At 38.7% G+C, this 20,212-nt stretch overlaps 1 protein-coding gene across 3 annotated transcripts in view; it reads left to right on the forward strand.

Moving 5' to 3' along the window:
• Window positions 1-19,974, forward strand: part of LRFN2 (leucine rich repeat and fibronectin type III domain containing 2) — a 328,627-nt gene extending 308,653 nt beyond the window's left edge. Inside the window, exons 5-6 of one of the 3 annotated variants that reach the window (XM_072409995.1) lie at window positions 15,355-15,616; window positions 18,088-19,974. In XM_072409995.1, the coding sequence (XP_072266096.1) occupies window positions 15,355-15,616; window positions 18,088-18,156 (331 nt within the window). In that variant the 3' untranslated portion in view covers window positions 18,157-19,974. Of the gene's footprint in view, window positions 1-15,354 lie in introns of all 3 variants that reach the window. The other 2 variants (XM_072409996.1, XM_072409994.1) reach the window with 2 other exon arrangements.
• The last annotated feature ends 238 nt before the right edge of the window (window positions 19,975-20,212 follow it).

The following is a 20,212-nucleotide window of genomic DNA, read 5'->3' on the forward strand; positions in this document are numbered from 1 at the left end:
TCTCTGTCCAAATATTTATGTACCTAGCTGTACGTCACATGCTGTGCACGCTCCTTCTGAGATTAGGCATGTGTCATAGGAGGTTTTCCATATTATAAAAAAGTTTTTGATCTCACACATGTGACTTTTTCAGAAAGACACGTCACCCAATCGTGCACCCGTACAGTGCAAGACTGGGTGATGTGTCAAGAAAAGAGGAAAGAAGATGTAGTCATTGAACTCTATGAGTGCCAGAGTGAAAGCCAAGCCAGTGCGGGACTTACTAAGCTGGGTTTGTGGATAGATATAAGGCTTGCCATTGGGAAAGGTAAGTGATTTTTATTTTTCAAAAAAGTTCCAGTTACAGTATATTTGTATATTTTTATATCCAGCTGGTAGTTAGCTCTCTGCTTTTTTCACATATATTGCAGGCTCCTCTCAGGTTACTGATTAGAGGTCAATAACTGAAACTTGGCAGACAGACTCCCCTCCTCTTTTATCCTTTCTTCATACAGCTACATACAAAGTTAAATATAATGTTTTTCTTGCTTTGGTGGTCTAAAAAACCAACAGGGTTATCTGATATCAGTGTCATGGATGTAAAATGTTTATAGGGACCACACAGACATCTCTCTATCTCTATTTTACCTGTTTGTAAACACCTGACCATCACATTAACAAAAGCTTTTTGGACAGCCAATTCTAAAACAAATGGCCTTTTTTTATAGTTGGTCACTATCTTTGTGGCTATAATGGCCTTCACAAATGGCACTACATTGCGGAGCATGTCTGCGGCATCCCATGCCCGTTTATCCAAATAAGCCTGATGTAAGATCAGGTGCTGATGTTCTGATTAATCCCAAAGGTGTTCAGAAGGGTTGTGGTCAGGGCTCTGTTCAGGACACTCGAGTTCCTCCACACCAATCTGGTGACCCCATGTGTTTATGGAGCTGGCTTTGTACACAGGGAACAGTCATGGGGGAACGGAAAATGGTCTTCACCAACCTGCAGCCTGGAGGTGCACAATGGTCAACAATGTCTCTGTATGTTGTAATTTGGAACCACATACCATTGATCATTTGTAGTCCTAACAGTCATAAGACAGGAAAGCTGACCCATTTTTATTCCGCTCTAGGAAAAGTCTTGGCTTTGTAAAAATATTGTTCTGTGTATGACTTAGAATGTTCCTTACAGAAAACTGTGAGCCATGCAGTGCTACTGGCGGAGTGACATTACCTATATAAAATTCATGAAACAAATCTAAACCGATAACAAATTCCCTTTTTTTATAAATTTTAAACCCGTAAAACTATTACATATGCAAAGCGGAATAATTCCAAGCACAAGATACACCTCTGCATTCTGCCTAATAAATAGATAAATAAATAAATAAACCTCATCCGAAGCTGAGCTGACAATTTATTTCATTTCCAGCGCTCGCAGATTGCTGTGCACAGATGTCAAACGTTCCAAATCTCTGTCTTCTGGTTTCCAAAAAAGAATAAAACCTGAAAGAACAGAGAAGAAAGAAAATGGCATTTTAATTGTTGCTGGCTTTTTTGCATGTTTAATAGTAACTTTGACGTATTTTAAATAGCGTTGCATTTGGCAAGTAAGCCCCCCTGTTTGTCTGTCCAAACTCCGGCGAATCCGGCTAATTTCTGACACCGCAAAGCATCGGAGAATTTTAAGCAGCCAATTTAAATTACAACGTTGGCTTATTCATAAGCCGCTGCTTTGTACGGCGTGAATCTTTCATTGGCGATATGCATTATTTGTACAAATCACACGGCATCACAGAAAGTAGGGCTGAAATGAAAGAGATTTTCAAATACTATAGCGGCATCTATAATTTAAAGGCTTATTCTGTTTTTTATTTTTTTCCAACTTGGAAAAGTTAAAAATAAGGCAAGGAGCAAAATTGGATTTCCCTAGTTTTAAAACCCTGCTGGGTATTCAACATTTCCGTGACCCCAAGCTATTTTAAAATATGGATGTCTTTAGAAGACTTTACAAAAAAAAATACTAAACACTGTATGGAAAGTACCTGTGAAGGTTTAGAACTATATGAAAGTCTGTGAAATTGGATTCAAATATTAGCAATTCGAAAATTCACATATTGTAGTTAAATCTCTTTCGAAAATTTGTCCAGCTAAACACCAATCTGGGTCATGCCCGGACCTGCTATGAAATATTAGAATGCCTCGTTATTTGCTCAAGTCATTGCATTTATAGGTGAGCACATAAGATCGATATAGACCTGTTAAATATTTCATAATGTGATTTATTTATGCCAGGCTCACTTTACATAGAACTTTAGTCAAATCCAGGGTTAGCATAAAAATAGCAAACTCATGTCAGGTTATTACATATTAATGTTTCATGGGGAAGCCATAAATTTTATTCCAGCAAAATAAACGAAAAATATGAAAAATGAAAATGAAATGGTGGCACAGATGTTGGAAGGGGGCTCCGTCTTCATTTGCCAGCAATACTTCTAAACCATGGGGGTATTTCTCACAGGGTGAGGGGTAACTCTTCTTTTATTATCAGAATTTATCTGTAAGTGAAGACAAATACAAACATTTCTATTACCTTTTTAATTATATTTGAATAAGCCCTCCGGTGTTTCCTTCAGCTTTGCACAATTGTACGAACTTTACTGCTGTACTGACATTTTCTTTCTCTGATTTCACTGCACACTGTGATTTTATTTTCATAAAAAATATAGTGTGGGGATACCATTGAATCAACCTTTTTTGGGGTGGCTGTGAAAGAGGGGGGCAGTGAGTTTGCTCCCTTTCTTTCCCCATACCAAGCCTCCTGCCTCCCCTGAACATTTAGGGGTCTCAATGTTGAAGGACAGGACCTCCTGACAGGACCTCCTCCCTATATTCTGTTCGCCAAAATTAATGTAGGGGTTTGTTGGTGGAAGGGTTTCTAGTCGAATACCTACCTATGGGAATTTCATTAGTTATTTTATTACCCTTAACCCAAAAACACAAAAACCCGAAAACACAAAACAATAATCTTCATTGTCAATCACATCAGAAAACACAATATCTGATGGTGACAGGTCAGCTGGCTACCGAAATGCTAATGACAGGTGATGTTTTCAGGATTTCCCCAGTCCTATGGAGTTAATTAGATCACTATCTTTGTGACTACTAAGGACTCTTTAGGGTCAAGGGTGAAGTCATAGCTGGATTTAGTGGCAGAAGTACCCAATAGTGGGTCCCTGTGCAAAATTGACTTAGGGCCCCTTACAGTATTGACCTGAGGCCCCTACAGCACTCACTTTGGGCCTCCATGGAGGCCCCTGTTGGCTGAAGAGAGTCCAGGTCCCTTCTGCAGTGGCACAGTTTTCATTTCCCTATGTCCGGCTCTGGTTGTAATCACTTTCAAAGTTTTTTGTATACCGTCAAAACACGTGACAAATCTTACATGTCTTTTTTTCCTTTCCTTTTTTAAGCACTGCCTTGATAACTAATAATCTAAAATGTTGAATTGTAAATTTTTATTGAAAACACGTTAAGAAAAACTTATTGAAACCAAAACACATGACAAATCATCCCTGCCTAGAACGCTGACCTCAAACCTAAATACCTCCCACACACACTCAAATAGGGTGGATACAGAGTCAAAAAAGAGAACAAAATAAATCCAAGCCAATTATCATGGGGAACATTAGCGACAAGCTTTATTTTTATGACCATAAATCTGTACTAAGTAAGAGAGTCCATCTACAACCGTCATGCTCCTGCATTCAAATCTAGGGGGAAAGTACAAAGCTCAACACCAGCCTGCCATTTCTCAAGGAATGATTGGGGCCAAAAGTTGATATCCCATGGGGCAATACCCATACCAGTAACACAGATAGGGCAGCTTGTCTTTGTCTATTGCAATACGTATCCATGCCAATCAAGGGATGGAAGGAGCCCCAAGCTGCTACCTTTTCTAGGACATAGGACCCCATTTTATCCTTTACGTGTATAGCCAGACAATATCTAAATGTCCAATTCTCCAGATCAAGACAATTTGCTATTTCCATAACTCCTTCCAACAACTAGCCCACTGCTGGCACCAAGGCTGGGGGATTCTTCAGAGGACTTCGCAGACAGGGTGCTGTGATTTCTTCAGGAAGCTAGGTACAGATTTTTATCCTCTCCTCCCACAAGTCTGATCTTCCTGTATTGCACATAGACCTAGTGATGGCATCTCTGGGACCAACGTAAGGTATGTACTGAAACTGAAAGTTTTTATTAGGAAAGTTCATTAACGTGTTAATGAGATGAAAGGGGGGGGGGGCAAAACAGAAGTAGATTAAACTTTACAAAAAACAACATGATAATCATTCCTGAACACCATCTGACCTTCACTTGACTGAATGTGAAAGTTTATCTTGCAGAAGCCTTTTTTGATGTTCATTGACATTCTGCGTTTCTCAGAGGTGTCAAAATCATTTAAGGAATTCGGAAGGAGGTTGGCAAATGGCATAAATGAGCATTTTAAACCAACAGAAATCCTAAAGTTTATTTTGGGCTGCATACATACATATCGTAATCAGCAAACTGAACGCTGTAGAATTTAAAGGGGAATTCACGTTTGAGTTACAATAATAATTTTCATAAACAACAAACATATCTTAGCACCTCCATTCATATATTGGTAACAAAATTGTAAAATAGTAAAATAATAGCATATAAGACTTTTCTATTCGTATTGTTATCATCAGGATTGGGTCTAACGTGGACACATTGCTTCTCCTGACCTCCAACATTTTTCAATGGGAGTTCTATTGTGGTTGTTTCTTGGTTTTTGACAGTTCACAGACCTGTATCAATCAAAAACAATGAACGTTTTATTAGTCAGCAGCTCTATATTTTCTCTAAGTGAGCTAGCTTCAGTCTATGGGATGCCACCACAACAGTGGGCATTGGATATAGAGTTATATTAATATTAAGCAGACATAGGTATTGGCAGGATGAAATCAAATACAGGGGTGTTTTGCAGAGACAAGAGAAAACTCAATATAATTCTTCAGGCTTTAGGATGTAGAATACCATTGAGTGGCTTTTTGTTGAAAACCACATTTTATTTCCACGTATTTCGGTTTATTTCCATGCAGTAGTCTCTGAGTATCCACATGCAATGTTGACTTTAGCCTTGGCGATAAACTTAGTATGGCAAAGGAGAGGCAGGCTGTGCTTCTTCATAGGGACAGTCTTACTAAATTCTTCTTAACTCTTGTTGAACATTGCTAAAGCCACAGATCGGTAATGTAATAAAAAAAAAAACATTGATAACAAGATACAGTGAAAAACTTGGCTACTATAAGGAAGTTTACCAAAGCGTGACCTTTATATACCAAAATCAATCACCTGTCACCTTGCTGATATCTGGAGTTAAAGGCCTTCTAAGGGTGTCCAAAAGTCACCCTTAGATGTACTGAAGGTATGAAGGTTGGCCAAGTGCAATTTAAATTACCAGTGGTGAGGTATCTAATCATAAAACATTTTGTTTCATGATGAACCAAGAAGACATGACCACCATGACTTCAACTCCACCTCCCCAAAGACTTTAGCTCATCCTTGTTTGCCATTTGACCCAGCTGAGCCCTTGACTTCAGCAGGGAATCCAATAGCAAAACCTTAAGATCCTCTTCCAATGTCTTTACCCTTTACCTATCCTTAATAATTCTATTTCCACTTGCTCTATCCATGTATTACTTGCTTTGGCATTGACTGTTTGGAAGAACCTTTATAAACCTTTATAACATGGGGGAACCCCTGTTCTTTTTATCTATATCCCCAGCTCACAGTATATTAGTCCGGGAGTCAGTGGGAAGAATTCCTCTTAAATTGCTGGCCATTGGGAAGAATGTCACCCTTACAGATAGCCAAAAAGATCATTGGTGCCACTTACACTGACCTGAGAGGTACAAACTGCTCCAGGAACCCTTGAAAACCTCTGGAGGAACCCTGGTTTGGAGCATCCCATCAAGTCCCACCATGAAGTTTCTTAAAACTCTGGATGGCCAGCTAGAGTAGCGTCTCATATATGTGTAGCATAAATGTGTACAAGTTTCTTATTTATATTCACATTTTCCTTATGCAGGTAACACATTGGCATTCCCCTCCACCTTGCTCAGAAATGTTCCAATTATACTACATTCACACTGTATTAAACATCACACTAAAAATGTTTACAACACTCCAAGTTTGTGGGAAATGTTCCTAAATATACACTTACACAACTTGAACTTACACCTAAATGTGTCTACTATTAAAGGTATTAGCTTACCCTACACAAAGCATTCTTATGTGTCTGTGTGCACATTTTCCTTTGCTTCTTGTCTGATAAACTCATTGGCATCAAAACAGGAAATGAGCAAACGTTTCTCTAAACAAGAATACATTTTGGCTGTCATTACACTTTAATGGTTCAAAACTAAGAGGCTCATTGATAACACTGGTTAGATATTACCATTTGCTCTCTGTAATACTCCATCAATGGCTTATCCCATTGATTAAAGTTGGGTCAAGTTGCCAATCCACAAAATACCATTTGCTTAGCTGAGCAGAGAAAGCTCTGTAAATGGAGGAGAGACAGTCATGTGACTTTGGCCACATGATCACATGATCGGGATTTCTTCATTTTTGCACGGAACATTAAAGTTTTTCTATCATCCACCAGCTTTAGAGTATTAGTTTCATCTAGACAATATTCAAATTCTTTGATGAGTAATCCCGGAAAACAAAATTAACAGAAAATATTCCAAACTCATTGTTACTTATATTGCAATTGATATGCCTTGGGTAGTTGTAGTATATCCTGTCCTAACTGTGTACAAAAATTTTAGAGATACACAAATTATAAACTTAAGGTACCAGGGTTATTTTAGGCTCATACCAGACCTTAGAAAGGACAAATTATCTAACAGTATTTTTTTTCAGTTAATATGACCCCCCCCCCCCATGTGTTATAGTTCAAACTGTTAATAAAACATATTTAATTGTTATCTATAAGCGGATCAGAGCTGTAATCCAACAACTGCCATGGCACACAAGTCACATGTTCATTGTCAAAGGGTGGTGACCAGGAACCTATACCTGGGGCAAACAAAAGAGCACTAACTAGTCCCTGCATTCATTTATAAAAATGGACAATTAAAAGCAGCATTTCCTGTGTATTTATCACAAATGTTCATTTCAGCAAAACTAAATACTAAACATATGATAAAAAAGCATGGGGGAAACCTAAAACAATTAATATTCAACAGATCCAGAAACATTTGTTGCACGCATTTTCATGTAAAAGTCAAGGTTGCTCCGTCCTTTTTCACCACCTGAGCCTGCCTATTTGTCAGTTATCCCACCCATCACTCTAAATAAACCAAATAGGGTGTCAAGATTAGGGATGATTTTAAAATTCAATCTCGTGGCGAATCGGGACGTTCTCGCTTACCGAACATGTAAGCTCCAATGGCCTCTGTAAATTCGGCCGTCGAGAACAAATTTTTTGGGACCTGCTAGAGCCATCGAGGAAGCAGAGCTGACAGCTCGGCTCCCCTGATAGCTCTTGCAACTCTGTAGTATGTGTGCTTGGATAGAGATTCTCTATCCAAGAACACAGGATTTCCGCGGCTGTGCTCGTCATGAATGAATGCAGCTGTGGGAATCATCCTGTGATGATTCCCACAGCTGCATTCATTGATGAGCACAGCCCCAGTACTTACACTGACAGGAGGAGTACCGCGGTGCATTTATGAATGCAGCCGCGGTACTCCTCCTGTCAGTGTGCGATTCCCAGGCACTAGAGGTTAAATGAGGGCTTGCTCTCATTTACCCTTTACTGCCCGGGGATCAAACACAGGAGGATTCCCACTGGAGATTCGCACACAGGAGGATTCATGAGTGCAGCTGTGGGAATCATCCTGTAATGATTTCCTCGATGATCCAATGGGTCCGTGAAATCGGGTTGCCAAAATTTCGCAGAGCCATCAGATGTTCGAGGAAAGTTTGGCGAGAATGTCTGAGGCATGCTCATCCCTAGTCACGATCTGGAAAAACAAGCTCGGAAACCAATAGCTGTAGCAACTAGCACATTCACAATAGTAAATACTCAGAGTTCAGTACACAGGCAGCTGTATTGGTCAGGAGCATGACAGGAAGAAAGCCAAAGTTGATATCCGGGTAAACCAGGTTAACAGGAGTGAGCAATAGTCAGTAATTCCGTAGCCAAAGGTCAATGCACTGGCAAGTAGCAGAAAAGGCAATCTAGCAGTAGTAGTGTAGTAAGGCAAGACACTGGCAGAAGGACAATAATCTGGCAAACAGGAAATTCATGGCAGGGCTTAAATAGGAAGTTTGGGGGAGGAACAAGGAGTTCAAAGTTCATTCCAATACCAGGGAAGGTTGACTGTGGGAACAAGCAGGGAGCTATCCAGCACTGCAAGTGGTCTATTGGGTAGAGCTACCGCCAGACATAGGAGCAGCGTTGGATTCAGATCCCGATCTGGACATATTTACAGAAAAATTTGTATTTTGAATATAACTATATGTTTTATTAATTATCTATATGTTACTATATATATATATATGTTATATATATAAATATATATATATATATATATTTATTTATTATATGCTCTCTGGGCAGTTTCCACTTCCAGGCAGGGGTGTCTATATAAAAAGAACAGCTGAACAGAATTAAACACTCATGGTTAGAATTTATGTATTTTTCATTAGATATCTTGAATTTTTATCTACCTGTTGGAGAAATATTGAGAATTCCTTTTTCTCCCTGAATACCAATATAACAGAACTATCATCCTTTCCTATCATGAATGACTTGTTTGGCTTTGTACGTTCTGATCAGAAAGGTTTTTGGTTGCACAAATATAGATATCATTTTGCATAAAAATGGTTCTAAGCCTCGGCAACGTGAATGCAGAGAGAATTTCTTTGACTCTCCGCATGGTGTGATGCCCCGAGGTTCTGCTCGTGTCCTCTGGAGATGTTCACTCTCTTTAGACTCCAGTCAGCTGGATTCAAGGATTAATCTCTGCAAAATCTTTGAAGCAAAGTCGTTTAACCCTCGTTGAGCTAAGAGAATCGGCGGAAATGTCTATTGTGCAAGAGTGCTGATTACGGATAAAAAGGAACGCTTAATATTGTAGCAGTTCTTCTGTGCAAATACATAGTTAGACCTGTTGTGCAAACAATGATCCTGATTTATTAACGTTCTCCAAGACTGTAGAAGATAAACTGTCATGGGGGAACCTGGGTGATGCAGCAAACATGGAATGGATTTTATTAACTTATTACCTATTAGTTGTTCTCAATCCTTGACCATATCCTTTCCAGGTTCTCCCATGATAGTTTAATTTCTCCCATTCGGAAGAGGTGTAATAAATCAGGCCTATTGTGTCAAAACTCTCATTTAAGACATTTTAGACATTTACCTAAATGCTGGCAGTATATAAATTTGATTTCATATCATCTTTTTGTAGTACATTGAGTGGCAGAGGAAAAAGCAGCACAAACAGCCAGCCAGTTCATGTGTTAACCAGAAGCATGATTATAAGTGGAGGGAATAAAGTGTCTGAGAGATAAGCTCATCACAGGCTATAGGGCAGATCTAGAGCACCCTGGGCCCAGAGGAAGTTGGTAAACTGATGCTGACCAATAGACTGAGGACATCTAGTGGTAAAAATAAAGTACTGAGAGGGATCTCTAGATTAGGCTAAATATCAAAGCAAAGGCTGGCACTGTTATTGTATGGGCTAATAGCAGCTCCTTGGTAAAATGCATTCCAAAAGGAAATTATCTTGGAAATAAAACGATAACAAACAAATTTTATAGAGAGACATTTTAGAGATAATTCAAATGATAATTCTACTCTAGTATACCAATTTGCACATGGTCCCTTTAGGATCCCATAAAATGAAACACATGATTTGTGCAGAGGATTGGCTAAAATGATCTTCAGACATATCCAGCAAGTCAGCAACTCTGTGTGAACAGTGACCCGACCCTTTCCAAAAGGCCATGTGATCAGTGCTGACATGGAATTGGCATGAGAATGGGCTTATAGGACCATTTTTTGCAGATATTTATTTCACAATAGATCTAAAGCAAAATTATACTCATTTAATGCAGGAAATGTGATTGGTGCAGGGGTGAGAAGAAACAAAGGGGTATATATGACAATAAGGTAACTGGCAAACCCCACAAAAGGGACAATAGCGCACTATGGCAGAACTTCAGGCAACAACTAAAACCTAAAATCCAATACATATATGGGAACTGTATCGTCTGGTAAAAGATATATGTGTCTAGCCAGTATGGCGATCCAGACAGCCCTGGCACATAGCCTTTATTGGACGGTGAGCCTACTTTTCATCATGATCACAGACCTGCCCCTGAGCTGGAGTTTTCAGCAAGATCTCAGTGTTGTATTGACATTACTGCACAATGCAATATAACCTTATCGCACAGTACTGGCTGTCTACAGGATAGAAAGACCAATCTAGCTATCTATACAAGCTGTATTCATAAATATGTTTATTAATAGTATAGAATCTGTGTTTAGGTCCATTAGATGACTGTGGCGCAGACTCGCATCCCCCCAGATTACAAAGCCCCAACCGCCCCTTTTATTACCCCACTAACAACTTTAACACTAAACTCCCCCCCTCCCAAAAAAAAGACCACACCATATGTTGATTAGATGGCCCTTTGCCTTTTATTAACAAAATATTACCTAATTAACTTTATTATTATAAATAACAATGTAGATAACAATATAACAAGATATAAATAACAATATAAGCATAACATAAATACAATCAAATATCAACCAATAGTATAAATGTAATATCTATAAAATTAAATACCAATTAAACAGTAATAATACCATACCAATGCTGATTTCCCAATTTTAGCTTACTGGTTGCTGGTCCTCGCAGGCCACCACATTATACCTTTTGGGGTCTGCACCTTAAACCACAATTGCCCCCAGCTTGGGAATGAATATATACTTTTCTTTCCTGTGCAGACCCCCCAAAACAATTTACACCAAACCAATAACCAAAACCAGGGACTCCATACCGTAGATGGGTCCCTAAAACCATAATTAATAAACAACCAGCACACTGCCCCCGAGGACCTCAACCGACCACACTATGACCAACCAAAACCCCCCACAATGCCACCTAATGACCCTACTAACAACAACAAAAAGGGAGGGAGGGTGGGAAAAACTTTGCCTGCACCCTGTCTCGCTGAAAAGACCCCCACTTCCTCTTCCTGACCTTTTAACTCCTTCTGCCCCTTCTATAACTCCTCCTCCTTAACTCCCCCCACCCCTTTAACTTTCTTCCTATCAAAAAACATAACCCTATGCTGTCTGCTCCCTGTCTGCCCAGTCATGTCGGGCTTCCCCTATGCACGCTACAGGCCTACCTTTATTTTGTAAGCTTAATGTGCAGTAAAATTCAGTAGCATGTTGTGGTGCCATTTTATTTTATCCAGCACCCCAATGCAAAAAGGCAGCTCCAGTGCTACAATCATAGACACAATATTGCACTACGGTGTGTGTTTTTGAGTGCTGCATAAAAAATGTTGCTTTTTCTTAGATGTTTTGGTGTGTTGTGAGCTCTTTTATTGGCGCGGATTTTCTTACTCCAGTTATCGTGCACCAGGATCTGTTTTAGCCCTTAGGGTCAGGTGACGGAGCCTCTTACTACCCCCACTGCAAGCAAAGCAGGTCAGATGCAGCCTGTAGCAAGCAAGCACATGTGTGTGAGCTCGGCTCGAATGGAAAAGTATGAGTTTGATAGCAAGGCCCATGTACACAATGGAATACACGCTGCTTACATAGTAAAGTGAATGATTCCACTTGCAAAGGCTTAGTAAATGAGATGAATCTCTGCTGTCTTTAACCATCCAGTGATGTGCAAGGAAGAAGATAGTTTTTTTAATTTTTTACAAATATTTAAAGGCTGCCTGTGTATATCACAGTTGGCGTTATTGCAAACATTTCAGCTGGTCTGCCTAAAGTAACGTCAGTCGGAGTGCTCGGGTGAAGGCGAAGCTCCCTCCTGTGGTCAGTTCAGTGCAGTGAACTTATTTACAAGAGCACGCCGTACCATTCAGTTGGATGTGCGGCCTTCTTTCTTGAATGAAGTGAACTCAAATCAAAACAGCAATTTGACTTGCGCCTTTTTTCTCGCTCCTCTTTGTGCATTGTAACGATATCCTTGTCAGCGCTGTCTACACCTTTTGCCTAGATAGCCCCGGGTACTGTTACAGCTCCGTGGAGAAAAAAAAAAGAGAGTAACAAAATAATGCAGAGATAATTTAACCTTTTCTTCCTAAACTAATTGGCCTGAGCTTTCATGGGACCCAGGCCGGGTATCCTAGGGAAAGCCGAGCCATTTCTGCAGGATATGCATTAAATCTCACCTACACAAATCAATAAAGTGCACTTGAATGGCTGCTGATAGGAGCTATAATTGTTACGCCGCTCTATTCTTGGAAGCTGGAGATGAAAGTCAAAGGAAGGAAGTTAATACAAACTTGTTTTCAATTGCGCTCTATTTGTTTGATGTGTTCAGCTGCTATTCCACCCAGGGGGATAAAGCAAGGAACCTGTCTAGTTTGTCCTCATTTGTGCGCCGCATATTCTATGGAGAGTTGGGAAGAGAAAACTCCATGGGGAAGATGTTCTAAGCATCAAGATTCCCTTTCTCCTTCCCTCTTTATGTCTTACCCCAGCAATCTTTTACTCTTTATCTCCCCTCTCTACTCACACCTAACTCTCCCCCCTGTCTTTTCCCCATCTTGATTTCCCTCTCCCTTTATCTATTCCTTTCTTTCTTTCACTTTCTCTCATTCTTTCTCCACTTCCCTTTTTTCTCTCTCCCCCACCCTCTCTATCTTTATCCCCATCTTGTTTTCTCTCACCCTCCGTCTTTCTATCCTCTCTCCTTCTCTCTCTCTCTCTCTCTTTCTCTTTTTACCTTCTCTCTTTTTTCTTTTTCTCTTCCCTTTCCAATTTCCTTTTTCTCTCTCCCCCACTCTATATCTTTTTTTTCCCCACCTTGGTTTCCCTCTCCCTTCACCTCTCTCCACTTTCTCTTTCTCTCTTCTTCCCTCCCCATAGTCTCCTTTTTCAAACCCTCTCTTTTTCCCCCTCTCCCCATTTCCTTTACTTCTCCGTACCTTTCTTGCTCTCTCACTTTTCTCTTTCTCTATTTTTCTCTCTTCTTATTTCTGTCTCTATCTAAACGGATCGTGCCATGCAACTCTCCCTGAAAGAGTTAAATGTTTACATACATCTATGGTATGGTTGAAAAACACTTATTTTACCTTTTACCCCGGTAATTTGGCCACATACACTATCATCTTTTCATCATTGTCCCTGGTTCTCTTATCATAGTCTCTTTCCCCATTTTGCTCCCCTTCTCTTGTTTCCTCTTTTTCTCTTTTATTCTCTATTCTCCCCCCCCCCCCCCTCTCTCTTCTCTCATAATCTTTTTCTTTCTTTCTTTCTTTCATTCTTTCTTTCTTTCTATTGTTTTCTCACACTCTCTCTCTCTCTTGTCTTGCCCTTCCCTACTTCCTCTACCTTCCTGTTCTTATTGTCTCTCTTCCTCATTCTGCCTTTCTTTAAACTATTCTTGCAATGGGGCTTTCTGTCTGCAAGGGTCAAAATTTGATTTATTTTTTGTTTCTTTTCATCTATGGTAAGGTTGAAAAACATATCTTTGAACTTTTACCGCAGTTATATGGCCACAGACAGTCTCTTGTTCTCTCTTCTTTTCTTCTGTACTCCGGGTTCTCTTCTCTCTCTATTCTCGCTGTCACTCTTTGTCTTCTCTCTCATATTCTCTTTCTTTATTTTGCTCTCTTTATCTCTAGAATGGATCAGACTGGACATGGGCAGCCTCCAGTTACTAAGTCAGAACAGCTTCCAGCCTGCAAAGATGTCACTCCATCCATCCCTCAATGTCAGGGAACATTGTTAGCTGGAATCAATCTGTCTATTTATTCATCTTGGATTTTAGGGACTTGTTATCTTAAGGCAAGGAAGTCATTGGAAATACATTATTTCACATACCTGGAGTTTACTTCCCACCCCACCCCCTCCAACGTCAGAAACTTTGAAGATGTATAAAACTTAATTTATAAAAGTTACAAATAAAAGATATTATTTGAATTGATTGCTTATATTTAGATGTCACAAATAGTGGGAGTTCCCGATCTCTAGGACATGAATGGTTTGTGGTCATCTCCTTAACCAAGCACAATGAGATAAAGGTGCTCACACATGGAATGAGTCAGTAGGAAAAGAAGGGAGTTAAGAGGTAGTTTAATAGTTTGTATGTTTAGGGGAAGACGGATCGCCTAATAGTGCAGACATATATTTAAAAACCGTGTCAGATATTCATAACATAATGTCCAGCCTGGTAATTTGGCGCTTGATTAAAAATCGCTTGATTGAAAAAGCTTAAAAGCAAAACCGAGATTGCCCCTTTCTTGTCTAAGTACGGTGATTTTTGGGACAAAAAAAAGAAGAAGTCTAACAAACATAACATTATCGTACAAAAAGAGGTAACTTGAAATAGACACAAAATGAGATCAGACTTTTTCATGTTGAGTAGAAGAAGCAACCTTGACCTTTGGAAAGAACATGGGTCCTTACCTTCCACCATTCTTACTGATCACCTTCGGGATAAATTGGAAATCTGATAGAGGGCTTGGTATTCCTGTTCCACCTGACCTTACAAATGCTCTGTTGGCTGAATGGGCACAAATTCCCAAAACCACACTCCAATATCTTGTAAAAATCCTTTCCAGATAAGTTGGGGGTTTTATAGAGTCAGAGAGAGTATAACACCATATAAATGACCTTGGATGGAATGTCCAACAAATACTGATGTGATGGTCAGGTGTCCCCAAACTTTGATTATAAAGTGAAGGACTAGTGTAGAAAATATGAATATTCAGTCTTCAATATTTAGAATTGTGAAGGTTTTTTTTGTAAAATATAATATTTCTCCTTATAGCACAAAAACTTGATAATATGAAAGCAGCAGAAGTATTGCACTTTTTGTCCTTATATAATGTTGTGTGTATCTTTTAATTTGTCAAGAACCACACAGTTATTGAATTTGTTTATCTGTAAAATGTTTGCAAAACTAAACTAATAATGTCTCAATATATATATATGTTTGTATTTAATGTTATATTGTTTGTGTACATGCAATAGATATTCCCTGGTTGCATGTTATGATTCTACATCTTTTTTAATAAGGTTTGTTGCTGTTTTTGTGTTAATTGATTGATTGTGTTTGATCTATTTTAGGATGATCCCTGCTTCAAACAAAGCATTTGTTGTGAATAATCTGGTATCTGGGACAGCATACGATTTGTGTGTCTTGGCCATTTGGGATGACACAGCGACCACCCTAACAGCCACCAACATAGTGGGATGCGCCCAGTTCTTCACCCAAGAGGACTATCAGCAGTGCCAGTCCATGCACAGCCAGTTCTTGGGGGGAACAATGATTCTAGTTATTGGTGGAATCATAGTTGCTACATTGCTGGTCTTCATTGTTATATTAATGGTAAGATATAAAATTTGCAACAATTCCCAGGGGAAGATGGCCGATGTCACCAATGTTTATTCCCAGACTAATGGAGGAAATTCAGTGCAGAATGGGGTTCCACCACAAGTCAATCCCAAAGTGGTGGTGAGGAATGAACTCATGGAATTCAACTGTGGCTCAGTGCACAGTAGTGTCTCCTCCTCTTCTAGTTCTGTAAATAGCCCCGAAGGCGATGACTATAGCCTACAGAGTAATCAAAGCACTCTGTCCAATAAGTGGAGACCTGTCTCCAGGTCTAAACACAATATTGATAGACTTATGGGAGCTTTCGCCTCCCTGGAGTTGAGGTGTCAAAAAAAGGAGGACGCTGTGGACTCCAGGACTTCGACGACAGTCCACCGATCAGACAAAGAGCCCTTGTTGGGTAATCAAGAGTCCAAAGTCCGTAGCCTCCTTATGTTACCCCTGGAGGGAAAAGCAAAACGTAGCCATTCATTTGACATGGGGGACTTTTCCGCAACACAATGCTGTAGTTACCCAAGAAAGATCACAAATATTTGGACTAGGAGAAGCCTCTCAGTTAATGGGATGCTTTTACAGTATGATGATAGCGAACTAGTAGGGAACACAACTAGATGTACCTACGACAGCTCAGAATGGGTAATGGAAAGCACAGTGTAAATACCAGATCATTTCAGTTATTGATTATCTTGCTGTTTCTGATGGCAAGGGTAGCGTACAAGAATTAAATTCCTTATGAATTTCTAGGTCAATGGATACAGAAGTGGGTAGCACCCACAACAGGAGTAACCATGACACAAATTGAGCAGATTGTGCTAAGCACAAGAAGTGGTGGACTGCTCCGGCCAAGAAGCACATGTTATATTCTAAGTGCTCTTTATCCCGTAAACCCAATGAAGTCTGGAGAGGGAAAAATCATTCCAATCTATAAGTGTGATGTTTGACGAAGACCCGTCGAGACGTCGGCAAAGTGATGAAGCCACCAGTCAAGTCAACACCATTCGTGGTCACCTTCAAAGTTTTCTTTCATTTTCTGTTTTCTCTTTTTTTCTCATTCAAATTTTATTTATTGTTGTATCATTTACGATAGTCATAATCCATAATAAATCTAAAGGGAAGTATGATATGGAAATATATATATTTTTCAGAAAAAATAAAATAAGAAAGCTCTATAGATCGTTGATATATTTTTTCATTACTGTTTCTGTGTATCAGATGTTAGCAGGAAATTTTTTTTTGGAGGAGGAGACATTTAAGTTTACTGTTTTTGGAAGCCCATCAGACTTACAGAACTGATAGTGTTATATTACAGCTTTTTAGCTGAGGGGATCCTTACTTTAGGATGAGAAAGTTAAAGTTTTAAAGGTCGTAAAAAAAGTCAATAATAATTAAAGTCAATTAACTTCTGTACATGTGTGAACATTTTTTTGTTCCCTGCAAAATTGTTAAATTGGCAAAGTACTGTTTAGGTATGAAATGGATAATTAAAGGGTAAATATACTTACAGAAGATATACACCCAGTTCATCTCTATCAAATGTATACTGCCCAACCCAAACCTTACCACTAGAGGGTGACTGTGAACTGCCTACAACATGAGAATCTTCCACCTTTATAGATGATTGCAGCACCCATTGGAGCGCCATGGGTTGCAGCATTTGGACATGGTCCCAGTGGTCACTCATTGATCAAAAATCTTTGTTGGGGGGTATACAGTTGATGAGGAAGATGAGTTGAGCTCTTCTATAAGTATACCTATCCTACTGGCTAGAGGGACACATTAGCTTTTGATGGCAGGTGTTCAGTTTTCACAACTCTAAATGTTGCTAACCTACATCCTGAAACCCGATTGTACTTTCAGCTAAATATATTTCAGGTCAATCAAATCAAAATTTGTGCAGTCTTTTCATTTGTTTTTAGAAAGCAACCATAGTCTAAGTAGAGAAACATGCCCAGCCAGTAGTTTTCCTGCAGATTTCTGACAAGCACCTATTGGGGCCTCTAGATGCCTACTAGGTGGGGATTATGAGGTTTGGTGATTTGTCTAAATTGGTAGGGGCTTGTCAGACCTCTGCAAAGAGACCGTTGGTTCAACACAGAAAGCAAAGTTCCCAATCTGCAATATGTTGGATGGGGACAGGCTGGTAAGACTTTGCACATCTTTTTTTTATGGCTTACCTTAATGTTCTTAGCTGCTGAAACCATAAGTTCAATGAGGCATTGATGATCTTTATCTCCAAAGGCAAGTTCTTCAATATTTATTGATGAGGTTGGAAATCACAACTGTGTTGGATATTAAAAAAAGTGCTAACATTCTAGACTATGTAGCATGGCAACAGTTGGAGATCTGAAGAGTGAGCATCCATGCAAGTTGACCAAATTCTTGTCTTTGGCCTGAGGATACTAATGAACAAATTGAATAGTGCTCAGAATTTAATGAGATATGACAAGATAAAATTGTCATTCCAGATGTCAGCAACGCAATCAAGTGTATCGACTGGGAGTAGCAGGATTTCCCTGACGGCTTGCACTTCCTAGTTAAAAAAAAAATATCCTGGAGACTGTCAACGTTGTTGGAAGGACTTTAAGGATGTTTGTATCGTCCACCACCATTCTCATTATTGACTTTATTGTGACTGAGAGGGGGCAAAAGTACTTTCAGCCGTATTGGACTTCATTAGCTCTGTTTTCATTTTCTTTCTACAACTGCAATGATCATTGGCATTCTTAAACATTTTGTACAGAAAACAAAAAAAAAAAATTAACAAGGTGGATATAATGTATAATTTTTCTTTTTTTATTACAAAAGAAAAAACAAAGACAAGAGCTCAATTGTGACCCGGCTATGTACTTCTCTTGTATGATCATGTTTCCTACTCGGAGTTTTAGAATATGATGTTCATGTGAAAAAGGACCATTTTTTGCTACAAATTGTACAGTAAAAAAATTCTGCAATGAAAGCTGGACATTTTTTACTTTCATTAAAGTATTATATTTTTGGTAAAACTATACTGGAAGGGAAATACGGGTCTGTTTGAGCCAGGAAAGCATGTGGCTATTCAAGTGGTATGGAAAGTTGTTTTAACAAAACCAATGGATAAGCCAATTGAAGATTATCTAAGAAATCTAATTAACACATGGTTGGACAAATAGCTTTATAATTCAAGTACAAATTTAGGCAAGAGTATATTCTCCTTTAGAATATATTTCCATCAAAAAGATCCATAGAATGGAAGAAAATGATAATGGGATCACCTGAATATGTGTTTCATAATTTTTCCTAATGAGTCACATCCATTATGTTTTCCATTCGAAAGTATATTAATGTCATAAAAGGGTTGTTACCCTAACTTTAAATACAATAGGCATAGGTATTACAATTAGGAATTACAATTATCCAGGGGCTCCTTGAAATCAGAGGAAAAGTAAATGAGGGTATGTCTCCAATGCAGACTTTCTCAACCTTTTTGCATGGGGGAACCCTTGAAATAACTTTCAGGTCTTCTGGGAGCCCCTTCTTTAATTATTATATCCACAGCTCACAGTACAATAATGTGTTGGTCATTGCTGGCCATTAGGAAGAATGTAACCCTTACAGCCAAAAAAACATTGGAGTAAGTTAAACTGAGAAGCACAAATTTTTCATTGCTTATTGAACCCCTAGCAACCTCTGAAGGAACCCTGGTTGAGGAACACTGATCTAATGTATTCCTAAATAGCAGTAAAACCTTCAGCAACCCTTCCATACACAAAAAAAAAGTTTTGCCTAAATTTAACCAAGAAATGATAGAGAGTAACAAGAACATAAAATAAATGGACAGGTATCCATAACTACAATTGGACCTATTTGTAGATAACTATAGGTAGAAAAAAATTAAAACATATAAAAAATTCAATTACATTGAATTACTTAAAAACTTTAAAAAAAGTTTTATGTTTTTTGCAAATGCAGCATTTTGGAAAAATACTCAAAATGAATATACATTAGGATGGAGTAGAGGCATTAAAGAGCATATTTCAGAGAATCAAGGGTTATCAAACTGGACAATATTGCAGAAGATCAATACATATTACTCATTACATGTGGATTTAAGGAAATAATGTAAAGCAAAAAAAGTAAAATCAAATCTAAAAACAGCTTCAATGAGGTACAATATATAAAAATGATGTGCACTTCACTGGTTACTAACATTGATGCACCCATGATTCATGACAACAATCCCAAGTTTAAATTCTGTATTTCTTGTGACATTGAAATTTGCAGAAACCATGAAAATTAACATTGATTGTAAGGTGACATATAGCTATGTATTTGTATTCTTTTCAGTGGGGAATAAACTGACTTGCCATGTATGCAAAACATGCTGAAGTCCTACATTTGCTAATATCACCTGTCATAGTATATTACCATGTACTAACGTTTTCTACAACATCCACACATAAAAGAAAAAAAAATATTCAAATATGTATTTGTCATTCAATTATGTTGCTATTTTAGCTATATGTAAAAGATAAGTTCACTCCGCCTCTACTGATCTAACTTAGCCCATCCTCTCAAAAACAAATGTGGGAATTGTGCCCATGGCCTCCTCTG

The sequence above is a fragment of the Pyxicephalus adspersus genome, chromosome 4 (genome assembly GCF_032062135.1).
Source record: "Pyxicephalus adspersus chromosome 4, UCB_Pads_2.0, whole genome shotgun sequence".
In the NCBI taxonomy this organism is placed as follows: Eukaryota; Metazoa; Chordata; class Amphibia; order Anura; family Pyxicephalidae; genus Pyxicephalus; species Pyxicephalus adspersus.